The sequence below is a fragment of the Gymnogyps californianus genome, chromosome 5 (assembly GCF_018139145.2).
Source record: "Gymnogyps californianus isolate 813 chromosome 5, ASM1813914v2, whole genome shotgun sequence".
NCBI classification, from domain to species: domain Eukaryota; kingdom Metazoa; phylum Chordata; class Aves; order Accipitriformes; family Cathartidae; genus Gymnogyps; species Gymnogyps californianus.
Genome location: NC_059475.1, coordinates 61,704,467 through 61,727,783, shown reverse-complemented (window position 1 = coordinate 61,727,783; position 23,317 = coordinate 61,704,467). Strand labels below are relative to the sequence as shown.

The window sequence follows — 23,317 nt, the reverse complement described above, 5'->3', positions numbered from 1 at the left end:
TATTTATACGATTTTTGGTTCTGTCTGAAGACTTAAATGCACAGAATTTAACTTTGTTGTGCAAGAATCTTTTCAAGACTTTTATTCCTGCTATATTTTTCTTCAGTTGTTGCATGTCCTTACAAAAGACAAACCTGCTGCTCTTTCAGTTCTCAGTGGTGCTTAACCATGATTTTTGCATTAGGTGCTGATTTAATTTTGTTCTCCTTAAGAGGGTCCTTTCATAATAATTCTGAAAAACAAGCGTGTATTTTGGAGTAAGGCCATATCCAAAATATGAGGTTTCTATCGTTTCCCCATTTGCTTTGAATGGATTTGTTTAATAGTATAGATTTTTAAAAGGTAAGTAAAACATCTGGGGTTTTTCTTGGTATTTCCCTGAGTATGTTTTGCCCTTCGTGGAACAAAGGCTTGTATTAGATAACGTATTTTCCAAAGCACTCATACATGGCTGCAGCCAGCCAGCCTTCCTGCAAGCTTCTGCAAAACACGATTCAGGTTCTTCTTGGCTCGTAGTCACTCCTGAACTTCTGTGCAGAAGCGCAGTCTGTTGACATCTGTGGATAAAGAGCATCGACTCCACCCTCTTCTTCACCAACCATCGTCATCTGCACTGGGGAAGCAACAAGGAGCCTGGTAGAGACTTGGCAAAGCCTCTAGACCTGTGGGGAGCTAGCCGAGAGATGATTACTCACAGAGTTCGTCTCTGTTCCCAGGCTCCCCTGGAGTTTGTCTCTCTTCCAGGCTGCTCTGCAGCTGTATAACGTGCTGCAGGCAGATGGGAGAGCCATCGTCCGGCTTGGTTTGGCCTGTGGGGCTCTAGGGTGAACTTAGGCTTGGTCTTAGAGCTTACCTGGGGAAGCAGAGCGTCACCCAGTACTTTGCTACTGGAAGACTGGGGACCCGTTCCCTCTTCCACTGCACATTTCCGGAAGGAATGTGAAGGAGCAAACCCCTTCGGTTGCTGTGCCACTCAATGGAAGAGGGCCAGGAAGCAAGCATGGACTCCCAACTGCCAGGCACCTCTGCGGCTTCGTCTCTCTGGTACAGCTGTGGCCTCTGCCAGCTTGCGTTCTCTGAAGACGGTGCTGGGCATGGCCAGGAGGGTTGCATGCACCAGGATCCATCCCCAGTTGGCAGTAGGGACAAAGTGTCACCGTATTTGACTCCTCTGCACTAAATGATCGTCCAACGCTGTCCCAGTAGCGTTGTGCCTTCAAGCTGCATCCCGGAGCATGCAGTGCAGTTTCAAGCTGTAAAAATACCCCTTCAATGGGCTTTCGCACAGCCTTCACATTATCTCTGGTATTTTGAAGCAACCCCCTCCCCTCTATCCCCAAATAATCATGTATTAGGGCCGCAGGGTTACCGCATGTGGCCCAGAGGAGATTCAGGGCCAGCTGCTGTGCAGCACGGATGAGGCCTGACCAGGCAGCTTGGCTTCAGGTTCGAAGAACAGTCCTTGGCCCTTTTTTCTGTAGCGATATAGCTCTAGCCTTGGTCACATAGAGCCATTGTTCCAAGCTCTTAAAATAGGGATAATATCTCAGTTTGCTCGTGGCACCAAGAATCAGAGAACAGGCAGATGCTAGAGGTCAGCCTGGATGAACATGGTGGCACCTCCTGTACTTAAAATCCTGAGCGTCATCTTAACCTTGTTACCTGAAAGTAAGTCTCCTGCTGATTACTCAGTATGTGTTTTGTTTTCTCAGTGCATGCCTTTGCTTGCAGATGTGGTTCAATCTCTTAGAGAACATTTTAACCTCCACAGCAAAATTTAAGCATCTATTAGCTCAAGACTGCAACTAAACTGATTGCATCTATAAGCTGTGTGGACAGTTTTATTTTGGAATAAAAGTGCTTTATCTTGATATACCTTAAGTCAATAAAACACCCTTTGTGCTTTCGTGAAGCCAAGGAGGAGGAAAGATTTGCATACAACACGATATTATCATTGCAGTTGTCAACTGTTTTCTTTAATGGAAATTTAAATCAGGTTGCATACATCAGTTTGTCTTAAAAATCCTTGCCTCTCTTACACTTCAAAATCAAATTCGGTTTTACTGCTGGCATCACTCTGCTCTAGAAAATTGTAAGGGGTAGTCACTTGTTAATTTAGAGGGAAAGGTGTGTGCCTCAGACCTTTTACTTGCAGGACCTGCTGTGGTCCCCAGGACAGCATCTCTCCTGAAGGGCAGGTCTTTTGAATTGTGATTATTATTTTTTTTTCTTTGTTTGTTTGTTTAAGAGAGACCTTTATTCTAATTCTATTTGTTAGCATGTTTTCAAATCTTTTAGTGGAACTGTGTTGAAGCCGAAAATAGACTATCCTGCAGCCCTTACACAAAAAAACAAATATGAAGCAAATGCTAGAACTGCTCCCAAATGTATTATATAAACTCAGAATTTCTTCATCTACCGTTTAATAAAAATTGTATGAGAAAAATAACTGTACTCAAACATTTAATTACTTATTTTGCCCCAAACAGGTTAGGTGGCGGTCCTGATGATGCCAAGGAGATTATGCAGCACAAATTCTTTGCTGGCATTGTTTGGCAAGATGTATACGAGAAAAAGGTACTTACACAACTGTTCTCCCAAGGTGAATTGTAGCTGTGGATACACTGAATGTTTCAAATTTTGTTGCCCTCTGTAAGGTTTACAGAAGCCCTGTACAGAAGAGGTTTGCAATTGTTTTTAACAAGGCTAAATTGCTTCATATTTCTTAAAATACTGTAATCAGATTACTTCTGAACCAAAGCTTTTTTTCGCAATGAGAGGAGTAGCTCAATGAGATACTTATTTCTGTGACTGAATAAATAGGATGTAACCAAAATTGCTTCCAAATTTAGACAGCATATAAGCTTTTAAAATGGCTTTTCCTGTGAATTCTTGTTGCCATTCCTTGCTATCAACTGACCTATCCCTTGCAAGCCCAGGAGTTATTGTTGGTTCCTGAGCATCTGAAGCAAAACTTCCTAGAAGCAGCAGTGGAAGATAGGCTGTTTGTTCCCTTTGCATTTTTCCTGTCTTTAATGATGAAATTAGACTGAATAGGCAAGTGCAGAGAAGCGTAGGCTTTTGCATCAATCCAAGCCTAGGTTTTTTTGGTTTTTTGTTTTTTTGGTTTTTTTTTTTGGTGACAAAGGGCTGATGTGAAGTGTCTGCACTTCATGGTGTTTCTCACTGGTTTTCCTTGAGACCCTCTGAGTTTGTAGGCTTTTCAGTGGGAGCCACTGAAGTCAAAGAGCCCAGCCCTTTCTGTATGAGTGTGTTTCATCAGTTGTCTATGCCTCACTGTCCTTTCATTCACAGATAACTTACTCCACTCCTCCAAGATGCCCTGCTTCGTGCTCTCAGGGCAATCTGCTGTTGTCCTCTCCCATTTGATTCTCACCAGCCATGTTTTCCGTAACACCCATGTGAAATGCAGCTAACTAAAACGTGGGTCTGGTGATTCAAGGTTCCCATCTACTGGTGCCACAAGATCCCACTCAATCCCAGCCTTTCCCGATTTTCCTCCTTCCCCCTGCAGCCCCTCGTGATATCAGATCTTGTTTGATCTCTAAATACAGTTTAGTCCTCCCTCCAGCTGGTGGGAGCAGGTAAGAAACGTAGCAGAAACTGAGTTTTAATTCTTTGGATTCTTTTGGTAAAACTAATGCAGTGATCTATTAGCAATGTTTGTATTCTTAAAAAAAATAGAGCATAACACTGCTGGTTTCCATACTGTAGCAGGAGAATTGTCCAGTGCCTGTATACAAAGAGTGCTCTGTTTCCTTTTCTTCTTTCACTTCCTCACAGATTTGTGTGGCTAAAGGGAATTGAAAAATCATAAAATAAGTTTTTGTGCCTTGAAAGTGTAGATAGAGTTTAGACCTCTGTCCTTTCAAAGCATCCCTTGAGAGTGCTGCGTGCGGTCATGAGAGCAGGAGGCAGTTGTATGGAGTTTATTCAGTGTAATGTAAAAAGTATATCTGAATTACTGTTCTAAACAGGAAGTTATCCCCATTTTCACCCAGCTGACAAGCTGAATACTTGGGGGTTTGCTATTTTTTTGCAGTTTAAGGTAAAAAATTGATAACAGGGCTCAAACGTCTTCAGTGAAGTTATCTGTTATTTGATGGTAGTCCTGGTTCACTGAATGGAGGAGAACTTGCACAAGCTGGAGGCAATTTATTTATCCATAGGACTGAGAAAGCCTTCATAAATTGTCCCATAGTAGTACCGACTCAGATTGTTGTGGAAACTACCAGGAAATTCCAAATGTTACATATTTTGGAGAAAACAGTGTGCTAATTGAGACCATTTCTGACCTTGGCATATCCAAGGAGGCTAGATTCTGGTTTTCCTCCTGTCCCGTTAGCATGTGCATCTGAAAGAGCCATGCTGTGCAAACGAAGAGATTTCAGTAAGCCTGTGAGTAATTGCTGCCTATGTTCTGGGTGGTCCAAAGAGGATCTTGCAGCATTTACCTGAAATGCAGTCTCACGGATAAAAGCTGAATTTTGTGAGCTGCCTGGAGGTGTTCATGTGCCTAGAGGTGTTTACATGCTAAGCTTGGTTACCCACTATCTCCAGATAATGGTGAATAAGTTTATGAATATAGGCTTGGGGTAATCGAGAACACTTACTTTGTAATTAAGCTTTTTGGAAACATAGCTTTGCTTTGAATTATAAGGAGTTCTGAATAACTGGGGTTGTCCCAAGAATTTAAAATATTCATTAGAGTCTCCTGGAAGAGTGTTGTTATTTGTCTCTGGTGCAAAGAAAGGTGCGATTTAATTTGCAGTATTTTGCCCACCCACAAGCGAAACATATGCAATGATATTTTAATCACATGGGTTTTTTTCTGGTCTTTTTTGTCTCTTAAACCAACATAAGCCTGCGGGTATCATGCTGGTCTGCAGCAGTGGGAGGCTACAGGTGGCACCTCTCTGCCAGTTGAACTGCAGAGCTATTGCAGTGACAGCTTTTCAGTAAAGCAACATATTTGCTTGGTAAAGCCAGCGTTAGAGTTTTCTGCGGCTTCCCCTCTGTTTCCAGCTTAATGTTCTGAATTTGACAGCTAGGGGAAAAAAAAATTGTCTTGTGGGTGCATCATAATCTGTCTCAAATTGCTTTTAACAGATACTAAAATAAAAGGGAAAATGATACAGGCAGCGCTAGCCCATTACACGTGTGTTCTGACTTAGGATTGCTGCTCTGAGTCGTTCTGATGTGCATAGTTCAGGTGTCTGCTGCAGTGCCCAAGTCCTAAATCACTCTGTGCTGCGCACAGCAAGCTAGAGCAACTGGGAACATTGCGAGTGCCAAAACCACCATTAGCTTAAAAGGGCAGATAGAACTTCACACACGCGTGCACGCACAGCTTGTCAAAAACAAGCCAAGGTTCGCTTTAAGGAGTAGGCAGAAATGGCTCTAAAGAGAAAGAGAATAGAGTTAAAATGTGAAAGAAAGAATGCTCATCCTCAACAGGGTTTTTACATATAGTATGTTGGTGTGACTTGATTGAGAATAGTGTTACTAACATCATAATGTGAAGCATTCCCTCTTCAATAGCTTCAGGAGGACTGTAAGGCTCAGAGTGACTTTGGGATATCCTGTTTTCTTTTCCTTTTTAAATTCAGGACATAAAGACCACTTCTAATGACCTAATTTTTTTGACAGGAACATTTGCCAGGCTCCTTTAAGCCATCCTTGGGCACAGAGGATCATTAGTAATCAAAAAAAATGATGATGAATGTGTACTATAATTGTACTCTCTTATAATAAACAGAATTTTTATGTCCCTTAATTTTTAAAGATTGATTTTTAAACAGTAAATGTTTCTTTGTATTTGGAAATACTACCATATGTGTAGATTACATCTCTTAAAGTCTTCACATTGAAAATGAAGGAGCTTCACTGGGTTGTTGTTTGCAAGACAGGACAACACTCTGTTAGGTGCTCTCAAAACAGATCAGAAAGATGATCCTGGCGATAGGGAGCTTGAAGCTAGTGTTTTTCTTATTTACCAACTTGCCAAGCAAATGATTCTTCAGATTTAAGCTGGAGGAAAAGTTGGGGGTGGGGAAGAGGTGTTTTGTACATTCAAGATTTGCTGCTGTTTTCCAGGTAGTGATTTCTGTCGGTGTAGTTCTTACTTCTGTAAGGGCAGAAGTGCAAGTCTTGGGGTCACTGCTTAATTCCACTTGGAGCAATTTACCATTTGCCTTGAGAAACCTTTCCCTGCAGTTTCAGATTGGAAGCCGTACACTTCCTCAATCACGCTCCTAAATTGTTGCCTGGTGTGGCTCTGTGCTATTAAAAGATGCCCATGCTTAACCCCAGTGGTGGGCGAACTGAAGCCCAGCGCTGAGAGCTATTACATGTCCTCTGTGGGAGGGCTAAGAACAGTGTTTACATTCTGTTTCTACCGCATTGTGCAGTGGGGAGGTGAGCGAGATCTGAATCCCAGCTCCGTTGCCCTCCAAAATTGTACGTGTTCCAACTCTGTGCATCTGTATGCAACCGGCTCCGCCACCCCGCTTCCCAGGCGCGCTCCTCCTCCAGCCCCAGTCAAGCAGCTCCGCTCCATCTGGAGTTCCCCTTGCCAGAGCTTGCCTAGGTACACATGGATGATTTCTAGCCTGTCTGCCCAAGCGAGTGTCAAGAATAAAACCCAAATAGTGCGACTCATGGTGTAACAAGAGGAGGATGTTCACTGCTAAGTCTGCTCGGTTTTTTGTAAGCACTCCAGATTTTCTAAGTTGAGACTTGATACCAAACTGCTTTTGGGGACCAGGAGTGTAAAAGCTTAATGTTGCTGCTGCCTTGTCCTAAATTCTCCGGGGCTGGCCAGACCTACAGCACAGTTGCAGTCAGAGCTGCATGAGCACCGTAGCTCTGCAGCTGAAATTTTTTTGTCAACATTACAACCCTTGTGGTGATATGCAAGTCTAGCTGATCAGTTTGGTATCACTAAGCATCTTTCTTATTCATTTTCATCTTCCTCAAGCATAAATCTGACCAGATGCAGTTGACAATTTCCATATAATTAGGTGGGGAGCCAGTATATACTATTATTTTTAAATGTTTGTAAGCATGTTATTTATTACTTGAAGAAATATTAGGATTCTAGGTTTTTCTTTGTGCAGTTAAATTCTAGAGACAAAATGCCTTAAATGCCCCATAAATAGGAGGTGCATACCTAAATAAATACTTTTTACTGTATATGGTTCCCTCTTTATGAACTGGTGTTTTTTAAACTTATTTTAGGAATGTAGGAAAAGGCACTGTAGCTTATAACGCTCTTTCAAATTCTACCTGTTTCAAACAGTCCTGCAAGAACCTGTAAATGGACAGTATTTTTTTTTGCTTTTCATAGCTTGTACCTCTGTTTAAGCCACAAGTTACATCTGAAACAGATACAAGATACTTTGATGAAGAATTTACAGCTCAGATGATAACAATCACTCCTCCTGACCAAGGTAAAGTTTTCCCAAATGTTTTCCCACTGTGTTCTCCAGACCACCAGAAATAATTTGCTGTAATGCTACCTGGTCTCTTCAGACCATGTGAAAAAGCATCAGTTTAAACTCGCTGGTTTTCCATATATGTATTTGTCCAAGAAGTTGGTAAATTGATGTGAAACTTTCCACATGTCTTTCCAGTTTGGGAAGTGAAAAACCTGTTTTAGAAGACAGTGAAATTACTTGTACTGTTGTCTTTTCCAAATCTGCACACTCCCACTGGAAAATAATTCTGTTCTTGAGTTTTGCACGTGTGTATCTGCACACACACTGTGTATCTGCAAGCAATCAATTGAATATGGGCTAATGTCCGTATTCAATCAAAATATATTTTATTTTCATGGTAACTGAGCATGTTTGATGCTCTGAAATAGCAATTGCCAGAAATTCAGAACACTGAATATGGATTTAAGCAACGCAGCTCCTAGCAATTTTAAATGGACATCCGAACAGCTGTTGACATACAACAAGCAGCATCTTCTGTGATGCCCACTTAATGGGGTGTGAGGTTTAAGACTTCCTGTTTCTTTGTCCTTTCAAGTTGTGGAAGAAAAAGGCGACAGTGAAATTTTCTGAAATAACTTTACCGTGCATTATCTTATTGTTTGTTTACTTAAAATCAAAAAGGTAGCAAATGTTGTCTACTGTTTGTTTTTTTTTTCATTTTTCAGATGACAGCATGGATTGTGTAGATAACGAGAGAAGACCTCATTTTCCTCAGTTCTCTTATTCAGCCAGTGGAACTGCTTAATGTTTTGCAATGTTTTCCCATTCAGAAACAAAACAGACTGCATTTTGGGGACCTTACTTCAATGGACACTAGAGAACTTTCTATATTATCTGAATTACAAACTGTGTTTGTATTACGATTTAGATGAATTTGTAGGAAGCCTCACAGATTCTGTATTTAAAACAATTCTTTGATGCATTTTTGAGAAGGAAAACAAATCCATTCTTAAAGTATTACGTCAAGGCTTTTATGCTGAATGACCATAGGTTTTTAAGAATATACACCAAAACTGTTTACTTTAGAAATAATTAAGGTATTCAACATATCAGCAACTCTGACCAGAAAATCCCCTTATTTTATTTATTTCATACAGTTCATTATCTAAATATAGAATCTGCACTCTGAACAATTAGATTTATATAGGAAGATATAAGACTTTAGTAGCTAGTGCAATAATATAAGCAACAAAGTGAACAAACTCTGGAGGGTTAAGGTTCAAACTCATTTTGGACAGCAGTGAAGTGTCATCCAACTCCAGAAAACCAACTATAGGAACAGCATTAATGGCCTCAGTGAGGTAAATCAAAAAGCAAAAGTTATTTTTGTTATAACATCTGCTACAAGACATTACATATCAAACTGAATCCAGTGGAATTGCCACGTCGTACAGATGAGTATTCCATTCTAGACAGTGCATTTAATTATTCCATTTGCATAGAGTTTAGGAATACTTCATAGGATTGGCTTCTCAGAACCTAGAAAATGCTTGATTTACCAATCTAATATGAAATACAACAACACAAAATCGCCCACTTTCACCACTGTATAAAAATACCATACAGGTCTAAGTGAGAAATCATCTTAATGAGCGAGTCAGCCAGACAAAAGTACATTTTGGCACTGAAGTAATGACTTGTTGCCGCTTTTTTTTATGAAAAGATATATGAATATATATAAACACTTAATGATTTTTTGCATCATGCCAGATCATTTCTTCTTTCTTGAGTGTGCGTTAAAGGTATCAGCCAACAGTTCATGGTGCCTTCTCACTCTTGAAGATTCACTTTAACAGTGTTTCCCATGTATAAGAAAAAAACTAGGTTGAAACTTTATATGTGTTTGAATAATAATGGTGTTCAAAAAGTGAACTTTTTTTTTGTTTTTCATTTTTAATCTTAGTGGAAAATTCCCCACACCCTATTTTTGTTGTATCATGTTTCTTTGTAATTTTCATAAAAAGCAGTCTTATTCTGTCTCTGCTGCGAATGAATTTATTCCATTGTAGGTTGCGTTCTCTTAAATTGCCTTTTTTTGTTTTTCATTCTCTTGACTGTATAAAAAATGATGACATGTACTGCAGTTAACTAGCATTTAATTTTTTTATTTGAAAGGGAGTACGTTATGAAAACCCTTGCTTCCCCTTTCCATCAGAAACTGCTGTGTTGGCACAGAGAGCCCATCATCTTGACTTTTTTTTTAACAACATTCAACTCTAGTATTTTTACTCATGATATGAAGTTTCCCTCCAAATACTTAAATAAAAATTGCTTTAACAAGTTAGGTTCTTATTTCTTGTGGTAGGAGCCTTCTGAATTTGTAGAGATGCAACAACTGCTCCAGTTTCTTGAGTTTGATGTGCATATCACTGAGGGATTTAGGCTTTTCTGCCCCTCCTCAGTTGTTTCATCTCTGTGCTGATCATTATGCAAAGATAATTTTGGAAAATGTTTCTTAAAAGAAATACACCCTGTGCCAGAAATAGTTTGTCTTGAGGTGGATGAGGACAGGCCTCATTTTGCTGTCCTCCTGATGCCAGTGAGATTGTGTTACTGAGGCCCTGATCTTAAAAGGTATTTCTATTCCAGTCACTTGGGCCAGCGTACAATATATAATACTGCATTTCAAACAGGAATACAGAGAAAAGTACAAGAACGTCCAAGAACAACTGCAGTATCCTTCAAACTAAGCACAGAAGCTGCAACTGTAGTAAGCCATTAAACATCCAAAACGTTTTTTTGGTTCAAGGAATAAGCTATAATTCCCAGTACAATTTACTGCACATTTTATGCAAGGAGGGAAGGTGTGGAAAAAGGGATCTGTGTCTCTGTAGAGACTGATGCTGGACAGCCTGTCCCATTCTGCAAGCCTGATCTCCTAACTGCTCTCCTTCCTTTGCTTCTGAGCCTTCATCTGAGTTTCCAGCCAGCCCAGGGACGAAGTCCAAAGAACTCTTCTGCAAGTCTACAAGCCCTGACAAGTTCTGAACTACCACACTTCGTGCATCCAAATATAGGCAGCACGAATGAGCAAAGGTTACCATAATCTGCCCCAGGAAAATCTGGTCTTTCAAATGCAGGAACAGACATCGATCGGGTTGTTCTGTTAAGGCTGATCATGTCTCAGAACGGTATTTTTCTGCCAGTTGTTGCTAATGGATTTTTGTTTTAATTCTCATATATAAAATGGAACTTAAAAAAAAAGCTGCCCAAAAAGTCTGGGAATCTTAGTATTGTTAGCAACAGTGAGCTGTGAGGGCCACACCTGAATGCAGGGTCTTCTGGATATTTTCCCTCATTTTGCCTGTCATTATTCAAAATACCTTGCCTGTCGTCTGTAACGGAATGATTACTGGCGTTACAGCTGTCTACCTGCAAACATACAATGTGTTCTTTACATTCTGATTTTAGCACAGAAAATCCTATCGCAAAAGTCTGCGACCTGAGTGTTGTTCACCTCTTATTGCTTTTGTACCATATATGCAGAGACTGCTTAAATCTCACATGTTCCTTTAGCTCTTTTATTTGAAAACCCCAAACTTTTCTGTCTGTACAGCCAAAACCTCCTCATTCTTCCTTCGGGCATTGACAAATGTCATCTTGCTCTGGTGGTGTACATTGCAGCAAAGACGGTGCATCCCAAGTGCAGAACACTGGTAGTATACGTATGTTACAGCCCAGGAACTTGGTTGTAAACTCAGGTTGGGAGAAAAACAGAAAAAAAAACCTTTGCAAGAGCAAATAAGTGACATGCAGTTCTCTGTGTGCTTCTGACTGCAGTCAGAAGATGAGGTCAGCTGAGCACTGGTCGAAACAGATACACTGCTGCTTGTGCTATTTGGGGTTAAGAATCGTTGGCAGAAGCCAGGTAGTTCTGCAGATTCTATTTTATATTCTCTTCTGTAACTAAAACGTCCAGTACAATCCCATTAGGATATGGCAGGCTGTTCTCCCTTTAAACTGGTGAAGATCACCGTGCTTTATAGCATTCCCAGCTCTGCACAAACTATGACCTCTCAGCCCCCACAATAAACTAAACTGCTCTTTCTTCATTTTTCTTTCTACACCATCACCCCTCCAGCAGGTCACGTCCCCGTGCTCTCCAGCTGCTGCACTGCTCTTGTGCAGGCTTTGAGTATCTATATCTCGGCTGCTATTTGAATTTGTTCCCAGTTTTCCACGTGAAAACAAATTATGATAGTTTTTGAAGGTTTGAGATAAAAACTTTCCTTGATTGTTTGAATTGAATCATCTTTGCTTTAACTGGGGGTGAATTTTCTTGTCTGCTACTTTGGATTGCTTATGTGCATTTAAATGCTCAGTACAAGAGTACTGTATTCTTCATATTCTTAAGTGCCTGTGGGTTTTTTCCAATCTTTGTCAAAGAAAATACCCTTTGCTTTTTAGAAAGCATGTGCTAAGTCAGATTTTTATCTCCAGTAGCAGGATTTAGGATGGTGGTCCCAAATTAGAGGTCACAACCTATAGTGGGAATGCAAACTCCAAGGAGACGGACTTGCAGAAGAGAAGCCCAGACACGTAAAGTGCCTGAGAGCTGCATGGGTTTTTTTGCCTGAGAACTTTGGGAAATGATAATTTAGGAGGAAGGTTTGATGTATTTCACTGTATCTAAAAGAGTTTCAGAGGTAAAAACACATTTGAAGAAATGGGCCAATGTAAAAGGATCTTGTTTCTTCAGTGTTGCAAATAAGTATGTTTGTCTTCCACTTTTAGCTCAATTTTCTTAATAACAGGGAGGTTAATTGCCACTAGAAGTAAAATGAAAAGAACACACAGTGCCTATAGCAAATGGGAGCTTATTATCCCCAATGCAGCTGAGTGTACAGACGTTTGGTAGCTGTCTAATGGAACATATGTTGCATTCTAATCAGGTGATGACTAGTTGCTCTGTGTCTGAAATCATTTTAAACAAAACCATTTTGTTACAGTAGTCCCTGCATGCCACTTTTTCCCCCCCCCTTTTTTTTTTATTTTAATTTTTGTAACTGCTGGTCACCATCCTGGTTTTGTGAGCATGGTGGGTTCTTTCTTGAGGACCAGATCAAGGACTTTGTATGTGAAAACACTACTTCCCTCTCTGATTTTTCCACGTGCCTGTGGCTGGGTTCTCAGTTTCTCCTTTGCTGAAGCACTGCTTCACGTGGTTGTCTGCCTGTTACTGCTCACTACCTGTTTCTCTAGAGATGGACTTTATGAACTTCTTCCTGTGTTAAATGTAACCCCTGTCCATGCTAAGATGCTATTTTTATGAATTTTTCCACACTGTTTCTTCATGTCTTCTGTCATATTACCATAACTGCTTGTATTTTGCATCTTCATCAGGTCTTTGAGTTGTTTGTTTCAAGAAGATAATGACAACACAGACCGCGGTTGCTGTTTTCTGAATTCTGAGGGTCTCTCAAATTCTGCACATTTTTAAAATAACAACTTTCACCCCACAGAAGAAGATGAGTACAAGAGTGAAATTTCTTCACAGAAACAGAGGAGACACACTCCCTACCCCAAATGTTGCAATCTTTAGTTATTTGTAAACTCTACCATATCTGTTTCCTTGCACTATTGTGTTCTTACAGTACTGATGCTGTTAGCCAGAAGACTGTTGTGTAGTACTGAGAAAACCTAATCAGAACAACAAATAGTGATTGTGATGATGTTCAGCACAGTGCCTGGGAATACATCAAAATTGGATTAAAATGATCATAAAATACATGCTTAAACATACTGTTTTGGAAAAAAGCAAAACCAGTAACATTTTTCTTCCTTCATCTTATTGAAGTACAGCAATTGGAACAAACTGGACTCCTTTGGGGAAGTCTTGCTGACCATGCTTGGAGCTGGGGCACTGGGCTAGACAATCTCCAGAAATCCCTGCAAACCTCAACTAGTCTGCGAGTCTATTTAATGATTTAGGTCCTGGATTTGAAAGCACGTGCTTTAGTTAAGGAGGTTCTTCATGTTTGTTTTTTTTTTTCTTCCTATCATCTCTGGTATGTATTTATACTTCCAGGCTGACGCAACTTGTCTGCTACTTTCATACAATCATCTATGTGACTCGGCACCAGCCTGGCTTTGAGATGCTTCTAGTAGTACAAATCCTGCATTTTTCTCATTTTCCTTTATGTCATTGGCCCTGGTCATCCCAAGTTCACTGCACTTACTGTTTTAAGCAAAGTGTGTATCTCTGAATTTGTACGTTTTATTGCATTATAGTTTTGTAAGTAATTTTCTCAGGGATATGAAGAGTACGTTATATTCTAGTATATTGTCACTTACTGAACTGGAGGTTGTCAGCATGTTCCTCTAAAGCAGGAACACCAACACTTGCCCTTGCATTGCTTGAGATGGGTGCAGGCAGGCTGGATACTCTAGGTTTCCCCCTTGGCATGACTAGGAGAGAAAAACCCTGAGCAATGATTTACTCTTTCAGGTGAAGGACAATGTCTGCTTTGCATTGGGATTTGCACTCTAACAAACAGGATCCTTTGCCTGTTTCTGAAAGGTGAGATTAACAGCATCACCACCAGGCACTTCCATCTCTGCTTGGTTTTGGGGGTTGCAGCTTTTCCTTTCCACAGTGTCGTGCCCAAAATAGATTCCTTTAATGTTCTGTTCACCTGTCTGACACAAGTCGCTCCTCAGAAATTGTTTCTAGTGCAGGCTGGAGCTGCCAGCTCGCTTAAGGTGGCTTGCACCTGGAGCTGTGCAGCTGTACCCTGTGGATCTGCATATGCTTCCAGTTTCAACTGCTGTTGAAAATGCCAGTTTGACTTGGGTCTCGTGACTGACAGAATTGAATCCAGCAGCTCGCCACACGTCAGCAGTGCCTCAGTCAGGAGCCCCAGCACGACTGAGGGCAAGGTCTGCGCTGTAGAGGCTCCTTACCCTGAAACTGGCTTTTTATTTTTAATTCAGTAAAGTGCAGATCTGACTTTGGAGAACAATTGCCACACCTTTTCCCACCCACAGGCCTGGAGATGATACAGCATTTGAGTGATTTTAAATAGCTAATGAACTTTTCTAATGTATTTGATAAATTGCTCCAATGGTTTTTAAAGGCTTTATGGATGTGCAGAAAGATCAAAACATAAGCCCTTTAATGAACTTTAAAAATGAAAAATGAAGTGATACTATTCTTAAGATGGTTGCAGCATATAGTAAGCTTTCCATATGATATGTTCAGCTGCTGCAATTGTTCCTTATTCTGATATTACTGGGGGAAATGAAACTAAACAGGAAGACAGGAATACCTGCTGACAGTCCAGTAATGAGTATAAAATGAAACTGAGTAAAAACAGTAGAAAGAACAAGGTCACTTGGTGCAACTGCAGACTGGAAAGTTGCAGAGGAAGGGAAGTATAAGAAAACAGAACAAAATGTACTTATTCACACAGGTGAGGTGGTCATAAATTTAATGTGTAAGATAAAGGGATTAAACTTAGTATCTCCCTTGACTTGATTGTAAAACTTGAAATCACATTACCTTTCCAAAGTTTTACTTTCTACGCTCATTTGCTCAGCTCTTAAGGAAGCAGAGATCAAAGGTGGCTGCTTGTTATTTAAAATGGATTTTTTTGAATTCTAGTAAGCAGCTCACTGAGTTGTGATGAGAGTGATGCTTCCTGGGCTGCCCAGTGGTTTTCCAGGTAACTTTGAGAATTTTGTCACACCTGGGCTTTGTCAGAGGTAGGAGAGGTATCCTAACGATACGGGAAAGCACCGAGATATTGACTGAGGAAGTCAGCGTGTGAGTGATGCAGCGTTGTCTGGGGTTCCTCTCTGCAAAACAGTCGTGTCAACTTTCTTTTCAGATCACTGCTGGTAACTCATATTAGCACTCTCGATAATGAAAAAACACAGGCGCATGTTACAAGAAAGGAAAAGTCAACCGGGATACTTTTCAAACATGAAGAAAACCCTAGATATAAATACACCTATTTTTCCAACAGGTTCAGCTGAAATTTTCACAGTACGAAGATGCATGTGTGCACAGTCTGAGTAGCATATGATACGGGTACGCAGACTGGTGGAGGCCCCGAGCACTCGAGGGCTGCTGGAGAGGAAGGCTGTAGCAGCACAAAGAAGCTTCCAACTCCCCATCTGGAAAAATCCCCCACAGGAGCACAGGCAATGGCAATGCCATCTGTCTTTCTTCTGCAGAGCAGATCTCCTCTTGTGGGAGCAAAAAAAAAGCTGGCACATGGAGGTGGGCTTTTACTTCCCCGCTGCACGGAGGTTGGATGCAGATTGCTGGGTGTTACCTGTACAGACCAGGCTGCTCTATTCTGTCCCCTCTCCCTTTTTTTAAATCAGTTTTGTCTGAATTCCAATTCTCTTTATTTTGCCTTTTTCCTTATGACACCTTCCTCCTTCCCCTGTCTCTTCCCCACGGACAAGAACAAGGGATTCCTTCCTCTTCTCCCTTGCCTTCTCTCATGCTTTTTTATGACGCCTTAGCCTGTTTCTGATCTTCTGCAGTCCTTTCTAGAGGGTGTGTTATGAACTAACATATCATCTCTTTAAATATTTTCTCTTGGGCAGCGTCCTGATGCTGGATGCTCCTTGGGTCACTGTAGTGACTTCAGAGACCCAATATACAGTTAAGCTCCCTTTTAAATGGTAAAAGGAAGCTGCAAGACCCTCTTTCCTTGGTCTCTCAGAGAAGTGCAGATTTAATGAGCAAAAGGAGGTATGGTAGTTAAAGCCTATAGTGTAGACCTTCCTTCTCCCACCAGCACTACCTGGTGTGGCACACGGACTGGGAGAAAGTCCTGGCCATAGCCTCCATTGTGGGTCAGGACTGTGCCTGCTGCTGGTCTGGGTGTGGTGACTTTCCTAGAAGATAAAAAATACCAAAGACAGAGTATTTGACTTCAGGGATGGCTGTATTAGCTGTAGTCTATCAATGAAATCTTATTTTGGATACTACAGTTCCTTAATGTAGCAAAGCTGGGCGAGTTGAATTTTGTTATCTGACCCAAACCTATAGGACCACTTTACATTGTCTGTATAAACCTACATCCTCAAGTTTCCTGTAGAATCTTGACTGATGTATTTTGGCATGACATACTGGCCTAACCAAAGAAAAGAGCATGTCTCCCATTGAGTTTTAAAGAGATTTCCTATTGATATTTTTAATATCAATTCTGCTGTGGAAGCACAACTAGAAGTCACTAGGGTAAGAAGAGGAGATAACTGCCCAGTGCCTTTTGTCACACACTCTTCTTTAGTAGAGTTAGAAGGCAGTCAGTTGCTTTCAAAAAAAAAAAAATCTGGTCATCCCTCACTGGCATCCATTTCTGTTCCAGGGCATCCCTAAATTTGTGTGGTTTTCCAGCTGATAAATGTAAGAAACCTGGGGAAAGCAAAACAGACCATTTCTCTGCCCTTTATCTAGCTTATCTTTTCATTGTGGTATGAACTAGCAAGTTTAACCTCTCCAGAGTTCTCTATAAAAATAGTTAAATCCCTGATAAGACATTAACTGAAAATTGCTGATGGAAGACATTTACATATTCTCTTTAAAACCCTTATAAAATCTTAAGAACTCTTTAAAATGTGGGAAACTAACACCAACCTTTTTCATTCAGCATTCTCAAGTTCACTGCCTCAGTCTGCAGCCTGTACATCCCAAGACCTATTTAATCCACTTTTCTAGTGGTGTGAAAGGCTTGCAGTCCAACTCAACAAAATTGGTTAAACTCTTGGAACACAAGACTTAATCATGTCCTTTCCCATCCTACTTCTGCAGAACCACTGAGGCTTTCCATCTCTGGCACCCATCTCTCATTATCCCCTGGGTACCCACTGATCTAATTTTCTAAGAGGAACTGGGGGGAAGTCCTGCCAGGCAGCTCTGTGGAAGTTGCCCAAGAAGTTTCAACACCCTATTCCTGGATGATTCTGTCCCATCCTATAGTTACCCTGCTTGGCTCCAGCTAGTCTGCAGATGCAGCTTCAAAATAAAATCAAGACAATATAACCTCCATATTGCTCCCTCCCCCCCTTACTTAGGCAGTTAAGTGAAATACAAACATATGGACTCCATAAATTCTTCTGTGAATGCCCTTGTGTTAAATACTCAGCCAAAGCAATGGTTATCATTAAACAAATAATGACAACACTAGAGCATAACACAAATTATATGCAGGACGAGATCCTCAGCTGTGCAGCTCAGTTTGCCCAGTGACACTAGGCTGATTTACACCAGTCCTTTGGGCTTGGTGTTGGTGCAATCAGCTAACTGCTACAAAACCAACAAGGAATCCACACTATCCTCTTGCAAACCTTAAAGAAGTGCTCTCGCAGCTCGCTAAACTCTGAATGAAATGATGTTCTGTAGTGTTTGCAGAACAGTACGTGAACATTGGAACAGGCTGCCCAGGGAAGTGGTTGAGTCACCATCCCTGGAGGTATTTAAAAGACATGTAGATGTGGCACTTAAGGACATGGTTTAGTGGTGGACTTGGCAGTGTTAGGTTAACGGTTGGACTCGATGATCTAAAAAGGTCTTTTCCAACCTAAGCAATTCTATGATAGCAAATCTTTCAGTAAACATACAGCATAATCAAGAATGTATCCACAGCTAAGCAAACCAGACTAAAACAACTGAAATAAAATACTGCTGGAGACAAGTTTAAATATAGACTGACCCAAAAGCATGTGAAGAGCAGTTCTACTGCTGGGGCAAACTGTCTCTCAGTAATATGAAATGCCATAGGGAATGTGTCAGAATAGTTTGCTATAACAAATACACACACCCCCCAGCTTACTGAATTTTTTGATAACGAATGATAAATTCTTATGTGCAGTCTAGGTATTCCCAAAGCTTTCTGAACAGTAATGAAACTTTAGAGCACATTACATTAAAATAAGTATCAAAATAATGATCTTAAATTTATGTCACACCTTCCAAGGAGCTCGGTTCATAGCACTTTTGCTTGTGTGGCATCTGACCAGACTGTCAAAACCCATTCTTACAGGGTGCTGCAGGGTACTATAACTTAAGTGATTCATGCATGCAGCTGTTGGAACTGCTTGTTGGGTTGTGAAAAAGCTCACGGTGCCAAGTGCTGATCTAAGAGAACTCAGATCTCCATCAGCCATCAGCCGTCTTGGCTCCGAGTAGTTACTGAACAACAGATGGTAGCATGAGTTAAGCAAACTAAGAAAATATTCTGAGTGGAGGAATAAAGTTAAAAGCCTCACAAGAACTGAAATTCCCCATAAAATACAGAGAACAAGTGTTGAGGTTTGAACTAGTTTTCATGTCCAAGTGATGTATGCCACTAAGCTTTAAAGGGTAGTCTCATTTCTGACAGTGTTTCTGAAGCACTCATTATTCTGAAAGTTTTCATTTAACTTTGGCAGAAGAAACTACGTGTGAAATTAATATTACAGACATTTCAGATACAGCTCAAAGCCACAACTCTTGCGTATTAAGCTACACGTGCACTGTAAAACACAACCAAAGACAATACCTGGCACTAAGGAAAAGATGAAAGAACTCCAAATCACGTCATTTTGCAGTAGATTACAAGCACCAGCAGCAATGAAAGGACAGCATCCTGAGCTTCGACGATCTCTTCAGCAGAGCAAGGACAGCACTACGCTTCCACAAATGGAAAGCTTATTAGTGTTCAGGTGAACAGAAGTACACAAGCTCTTGCTGTATTCCGTATCAGTAGCATCAGCACAGAAGGGACAAAGTCAGTACAAGACGTAAGAAAAAAGGTTACAGCAATGATCCTAAACACAAATACATGGATATATGAAAGTGCATGGAGTAAACAAAGAGTGGAAGACTTGTACCAGTGAAGAGGGAAAGTCCCTCTAACTTGGTTTACAGTAACTTCTAGTTCTGGGTCTCACTAAGAGAGTGCACTGCAATATTGGATAGGTGAGGAACAAAAGGTATTTTCAGGACTTAGAGATGCTTGTGTTCAACGGTGCTGATACGAACTCACATGAATGAAGCAGTTTTCTACAGAACTTCTTTACTCCATGCGATGGCTGAATAAGAAAGCTCTTGCATTCATGTGAAAATCTGACCCATCTAAATACACAGGTATTTTAAACCAGCTCTGTAAGTAGCAATACATGTGACTATACCCAACTGAGACCAAGTTCTCTCATTTTCAGAGAAGTGAGGACTTCCAGAACAACCTGGAGTTAAACCACTCAGCCGAAGACTAAACAAGGTACGAAGGAAGTATTTGAGCTGGCTTTCTTCTTTTAACATTTGTGTGAGGAGACCATGAAAATTTGCACATTGACTATGTATTTTCAGCCTTACATTTTACTATACTTCAATTCCATATACTGTTCATCCAAACTGACTACAGTCCCAGGTTTCTAAGCTTGTTTTTACTGGGTTGAAAAATATTTTAAAATCTAGTTTGGGGCAGTAAATAATCTTGCTATCATGGAAAGAGAAATCAGAACAATCAGATTACTCATTTAGCAAGGCATTACTCAGTGCAAGAAAGCGTGGGAGAATCAAGCTCCTAAAATGAAACTCGCTGGGACTGATATACATAAAAGTGCATTAATTTTTCTATGTAAGCTACTTAGTTGAAAATTTAATTATTTCTTTAGGCTCAAGAATCTATATTCTGCAAAGTGCTGCACTCTACAGCACAGCCCACCAAAACACTTAAGGATATGAGTAAGTTTCATCATATCAGTAGTTCTAACAGAGTAAACAGGATGTAAGAGTGGACATACTCAGATCACATATCCTTTTACCAGTTCCTCATTTCTGACAGCTAGCAGTAATCAAAGCTTTGGAGAACAGAAGAAGAATGCAGCAGGTCTAAGAGTGCTGAAGAGTTTCAGCAGTACTATAAATTCGTAAGTGTATTCAAAAGCACCATACATGAATACACAGCCTTGCAATCCCACGAAAAATCATAAAATACTTGTGCTTTGGATACCGACTCCGAAGGCCACAGACATGCCCCATCTGTGAACTGGAAGTCACCAGGCTTCCTGTCCCTTAGTGTTGTCTCTCTGCACTGTAGGGTCTTCAGGACAACTAAGGCCTCTGCGCGCAACAGTAACACCTCTCGATCTCACGCACAAGGGGAACCGTGCTGCCTCTGCTCTTGCTAATGCAGCCCCACATGGTTTGCCTTTACCATGGCAAGGACACGCTGACTCAGGTGCAACCCACCCCTCAGGACACCCAGGTCCTTTTCTGCAGTTCTAGTCAGTCAGCACCCAGCCTGGGCTCTGGATAGCATGACTCTGTCCCCAGGGCAGGACTTTGCACTTACCCTCACCGAATCCAGGAGGCCCCTGCCAGCCCACTTCTATGGCTTGCTGAGGCTCCCGTGCTGCCACCCTTCAGGTACTGACCACTGCCCCCAACCCAGCATCACCCAGGGACTGGCTAAGGGTCTGCTCTGTCCCATCGTCCAGGTCATTAGCAAAGACATCCAATAGCATCAGTTCCTGTAACAACCCCTGAGCAATGCTACTGGTAATCCGCTGCTGGTTGGGTTTGCCCTGCCTGTCACAGCCCTTTGTATCCCACAGTCCAGCAAAGCTTCTACCCACCTTACGGTTCACCTGTCCAAACCATACCTCTCCAATAGAGCTTCTACAGCAGTACTTTTGGGGACTGTGTTGAAAGCCTTGCTAATGTCAAGGTGAACGACATCCATTTCTCTCCTCTCATCCGGTCCTGCTCATCTCATCAGAAAAGGCAGTTAGCTTGGTCAGACATAATTTGCCCTCGATAAATCTGTGTTGACTGTTCCCAATTAAGTTCTTGCCCTTCATGTGCCTGGACATAGTGCTGGACACAGCTTTTGTGAGGATTCACGCTACAACCTTCCTGTGGACTGAGGTCAGACTGACCAGCCCATAATTCCTCAAATTGTTCTCTTCAAAGAATGGCATAACCCTCACCTTTTCTCAATCATCAGGACCATCCCCCAGTTGCCACTGCCATTTCAAAGGTGATGGACAGCAGCCTTCTAGTGATGTCAGCCTGCTCGCTCAGCACCCTCCAGTACACTTCAAAGTCCAGCTTTACAGTCCTACTATTGGCATAGCAACCACCGTACCCTTTCACATCTTTATGAGAAGCAACTTGTGTGTGATATGTTAATTTAATGCATCAAAATGTGGAATGTGGGTGTTTGGGGTTTTTGGGGGGTGTTTTGTTGTTGTGGTTTGTTTTTTTGTTTTTTGTTTTTTGGTTTTTTTTAAAGAAGAGAGTGATATAACTTACATATTGTCTGGCATATAAATACCCTTGTTTATGAGACCTTAAAATTCAAAGAAAAAATAATGTGATCAATTTATGTTTATGCATATGATTTACATTCTGCTTTTGTCTTTGTAGACAGCAAAATGGTCCATTTTGAATTCCAGGCTGTATTTTATGGGTGGTACAAAGTATTCTGGATAAAAAATTCTGTTTTGGAAACACTTGTTTTGGACCTACAGATTTATGAGTGGGATATTTTAAAACACACCCCCCCCATAGCAGTCCAATTATAACAATATCAATCAAGCTGTGAGGACTTGAGAAAAAACTAAGAACTTGGGTAACAATCTACACAAAACTAACATAGTGATGCCACCCTGTGGCTATAACAGGAAACTTCTACTGAAAAGTTTGATGAATGGTTATGTTTTATCTTAAGTCTCCAATCAGATTAAAGTGGACTTCTTTACAAGGAGCCGCTGGCAGTTTTCGGAACTTCAGTGCAAGTTTAAGAGCATATGTATGTAGAACAGATCAAGATAGTACCTGGTGATACTATATGGATTTTGACATTGCTGTGCAGGTTATCAAGTGGACATCTGGCCCCATCACCTACAACTGTATTTGTCATGGGAAAGAAGAAACAGAAAATCATCCATATCTTAGAGAGTAAGTGACAACAGAACAAATGAGAAGGGGATCATGACTGCAACTATTACATTTGAGTAAAACAATGTAAGAAAATACAATTAAATAAATCCTAAAGTTTAAAGTAAATCCTACAACCACAAAATGTTTAAGCAATAATAACCTCTGCAAGAGATAAGTAATATAACATCTATCACTAGGTTTTAATGGAGACCACAACCATGAGAACTAAAAACTTGTAATAAAAGTGTAAGCTATAATCATTTGATTCCAGCTGAGGCTTTTCCTAAAGGAAAAACACAAAATAACAAAAGCCCAGAGCACACAACACTAGCAAATATCATTAAAACTTGTATTACACTGGTAGCAGTTCAAAATGCAATCAACTATAAAAAGTATGGTATTTCAATATCTTTAGAAATAAAGTATCTATACAAAAGAAAAAGAGTTACATACATAACTGTGATAGTCATTAAAATATTATAAAATATATAGTGTTTGATCACTTTCACTCTATTGCAATTTTATTAATGTAAAATAGAAAGTAAGATTTAGAATAATTTCTTCCAATTTTCTATCCACAAGCAGTGTTGGTCTTTGAATTACATAGCTCCTATTTATTTTTTAAAGAAGCATTAACATTTTCTGAAGCCTCTTGGCTACTTTTAATCGGTTAACCAATTTGCTTCAGTACAAACAAAACACAACATTCAAAGCTTTGCTACCTTCCACTGTAAGATTCAGTAATGAAAAACCCTAAAGAGAGTGGAAGAAACAGCACAAGGAAACTCAACATCAGGGTACACGTGGTCTTTCTTAGCCTTTTCTGTCCTCGTGCAAAAGCCTGCTGGAAGAAAGATACTCTCTTGGAAGAGCCTGCCGCCAACCCTCTCATTTCACATTTGCACAGCTG

The 23,317-nt window shown here is 40.6% G+C and overlaps 1 protein-coding gene across 2 annotated transcripts in view; it reads left to right on the top strand.

The window, feature by feature from the left end:
* AKT1 (AKT serine/threonine kinase 1) overlaps positions 1–8,336 on the top strand; it is a 73,730-nt gene extending 65,394 nt beyond the window's left edge. For both annotated transcript variants that reach the window (XM_050897342.1, XM_050897341.1), the window contains exons 12-14: positions 2,490–2,577; positions 7,370–7,472; positions 8,186–8,336. In XM_050897342.1, the coding sequence (XP_050753299.1) occupies positions 2,490–2,577; positions 7,370–7,472; positions 8,186–8,265 (271 nt within the window). In that variant the 3' untranslated portion in view covers positions 8,266–8,336. The remainder of the gene's footprint in view (positions 1–2,489; positions 2,578–7,369; positions 7,473–8,185) is intronic.
* Positions 8,337–23,317: the final 14,981 nt, after the last annotated feature.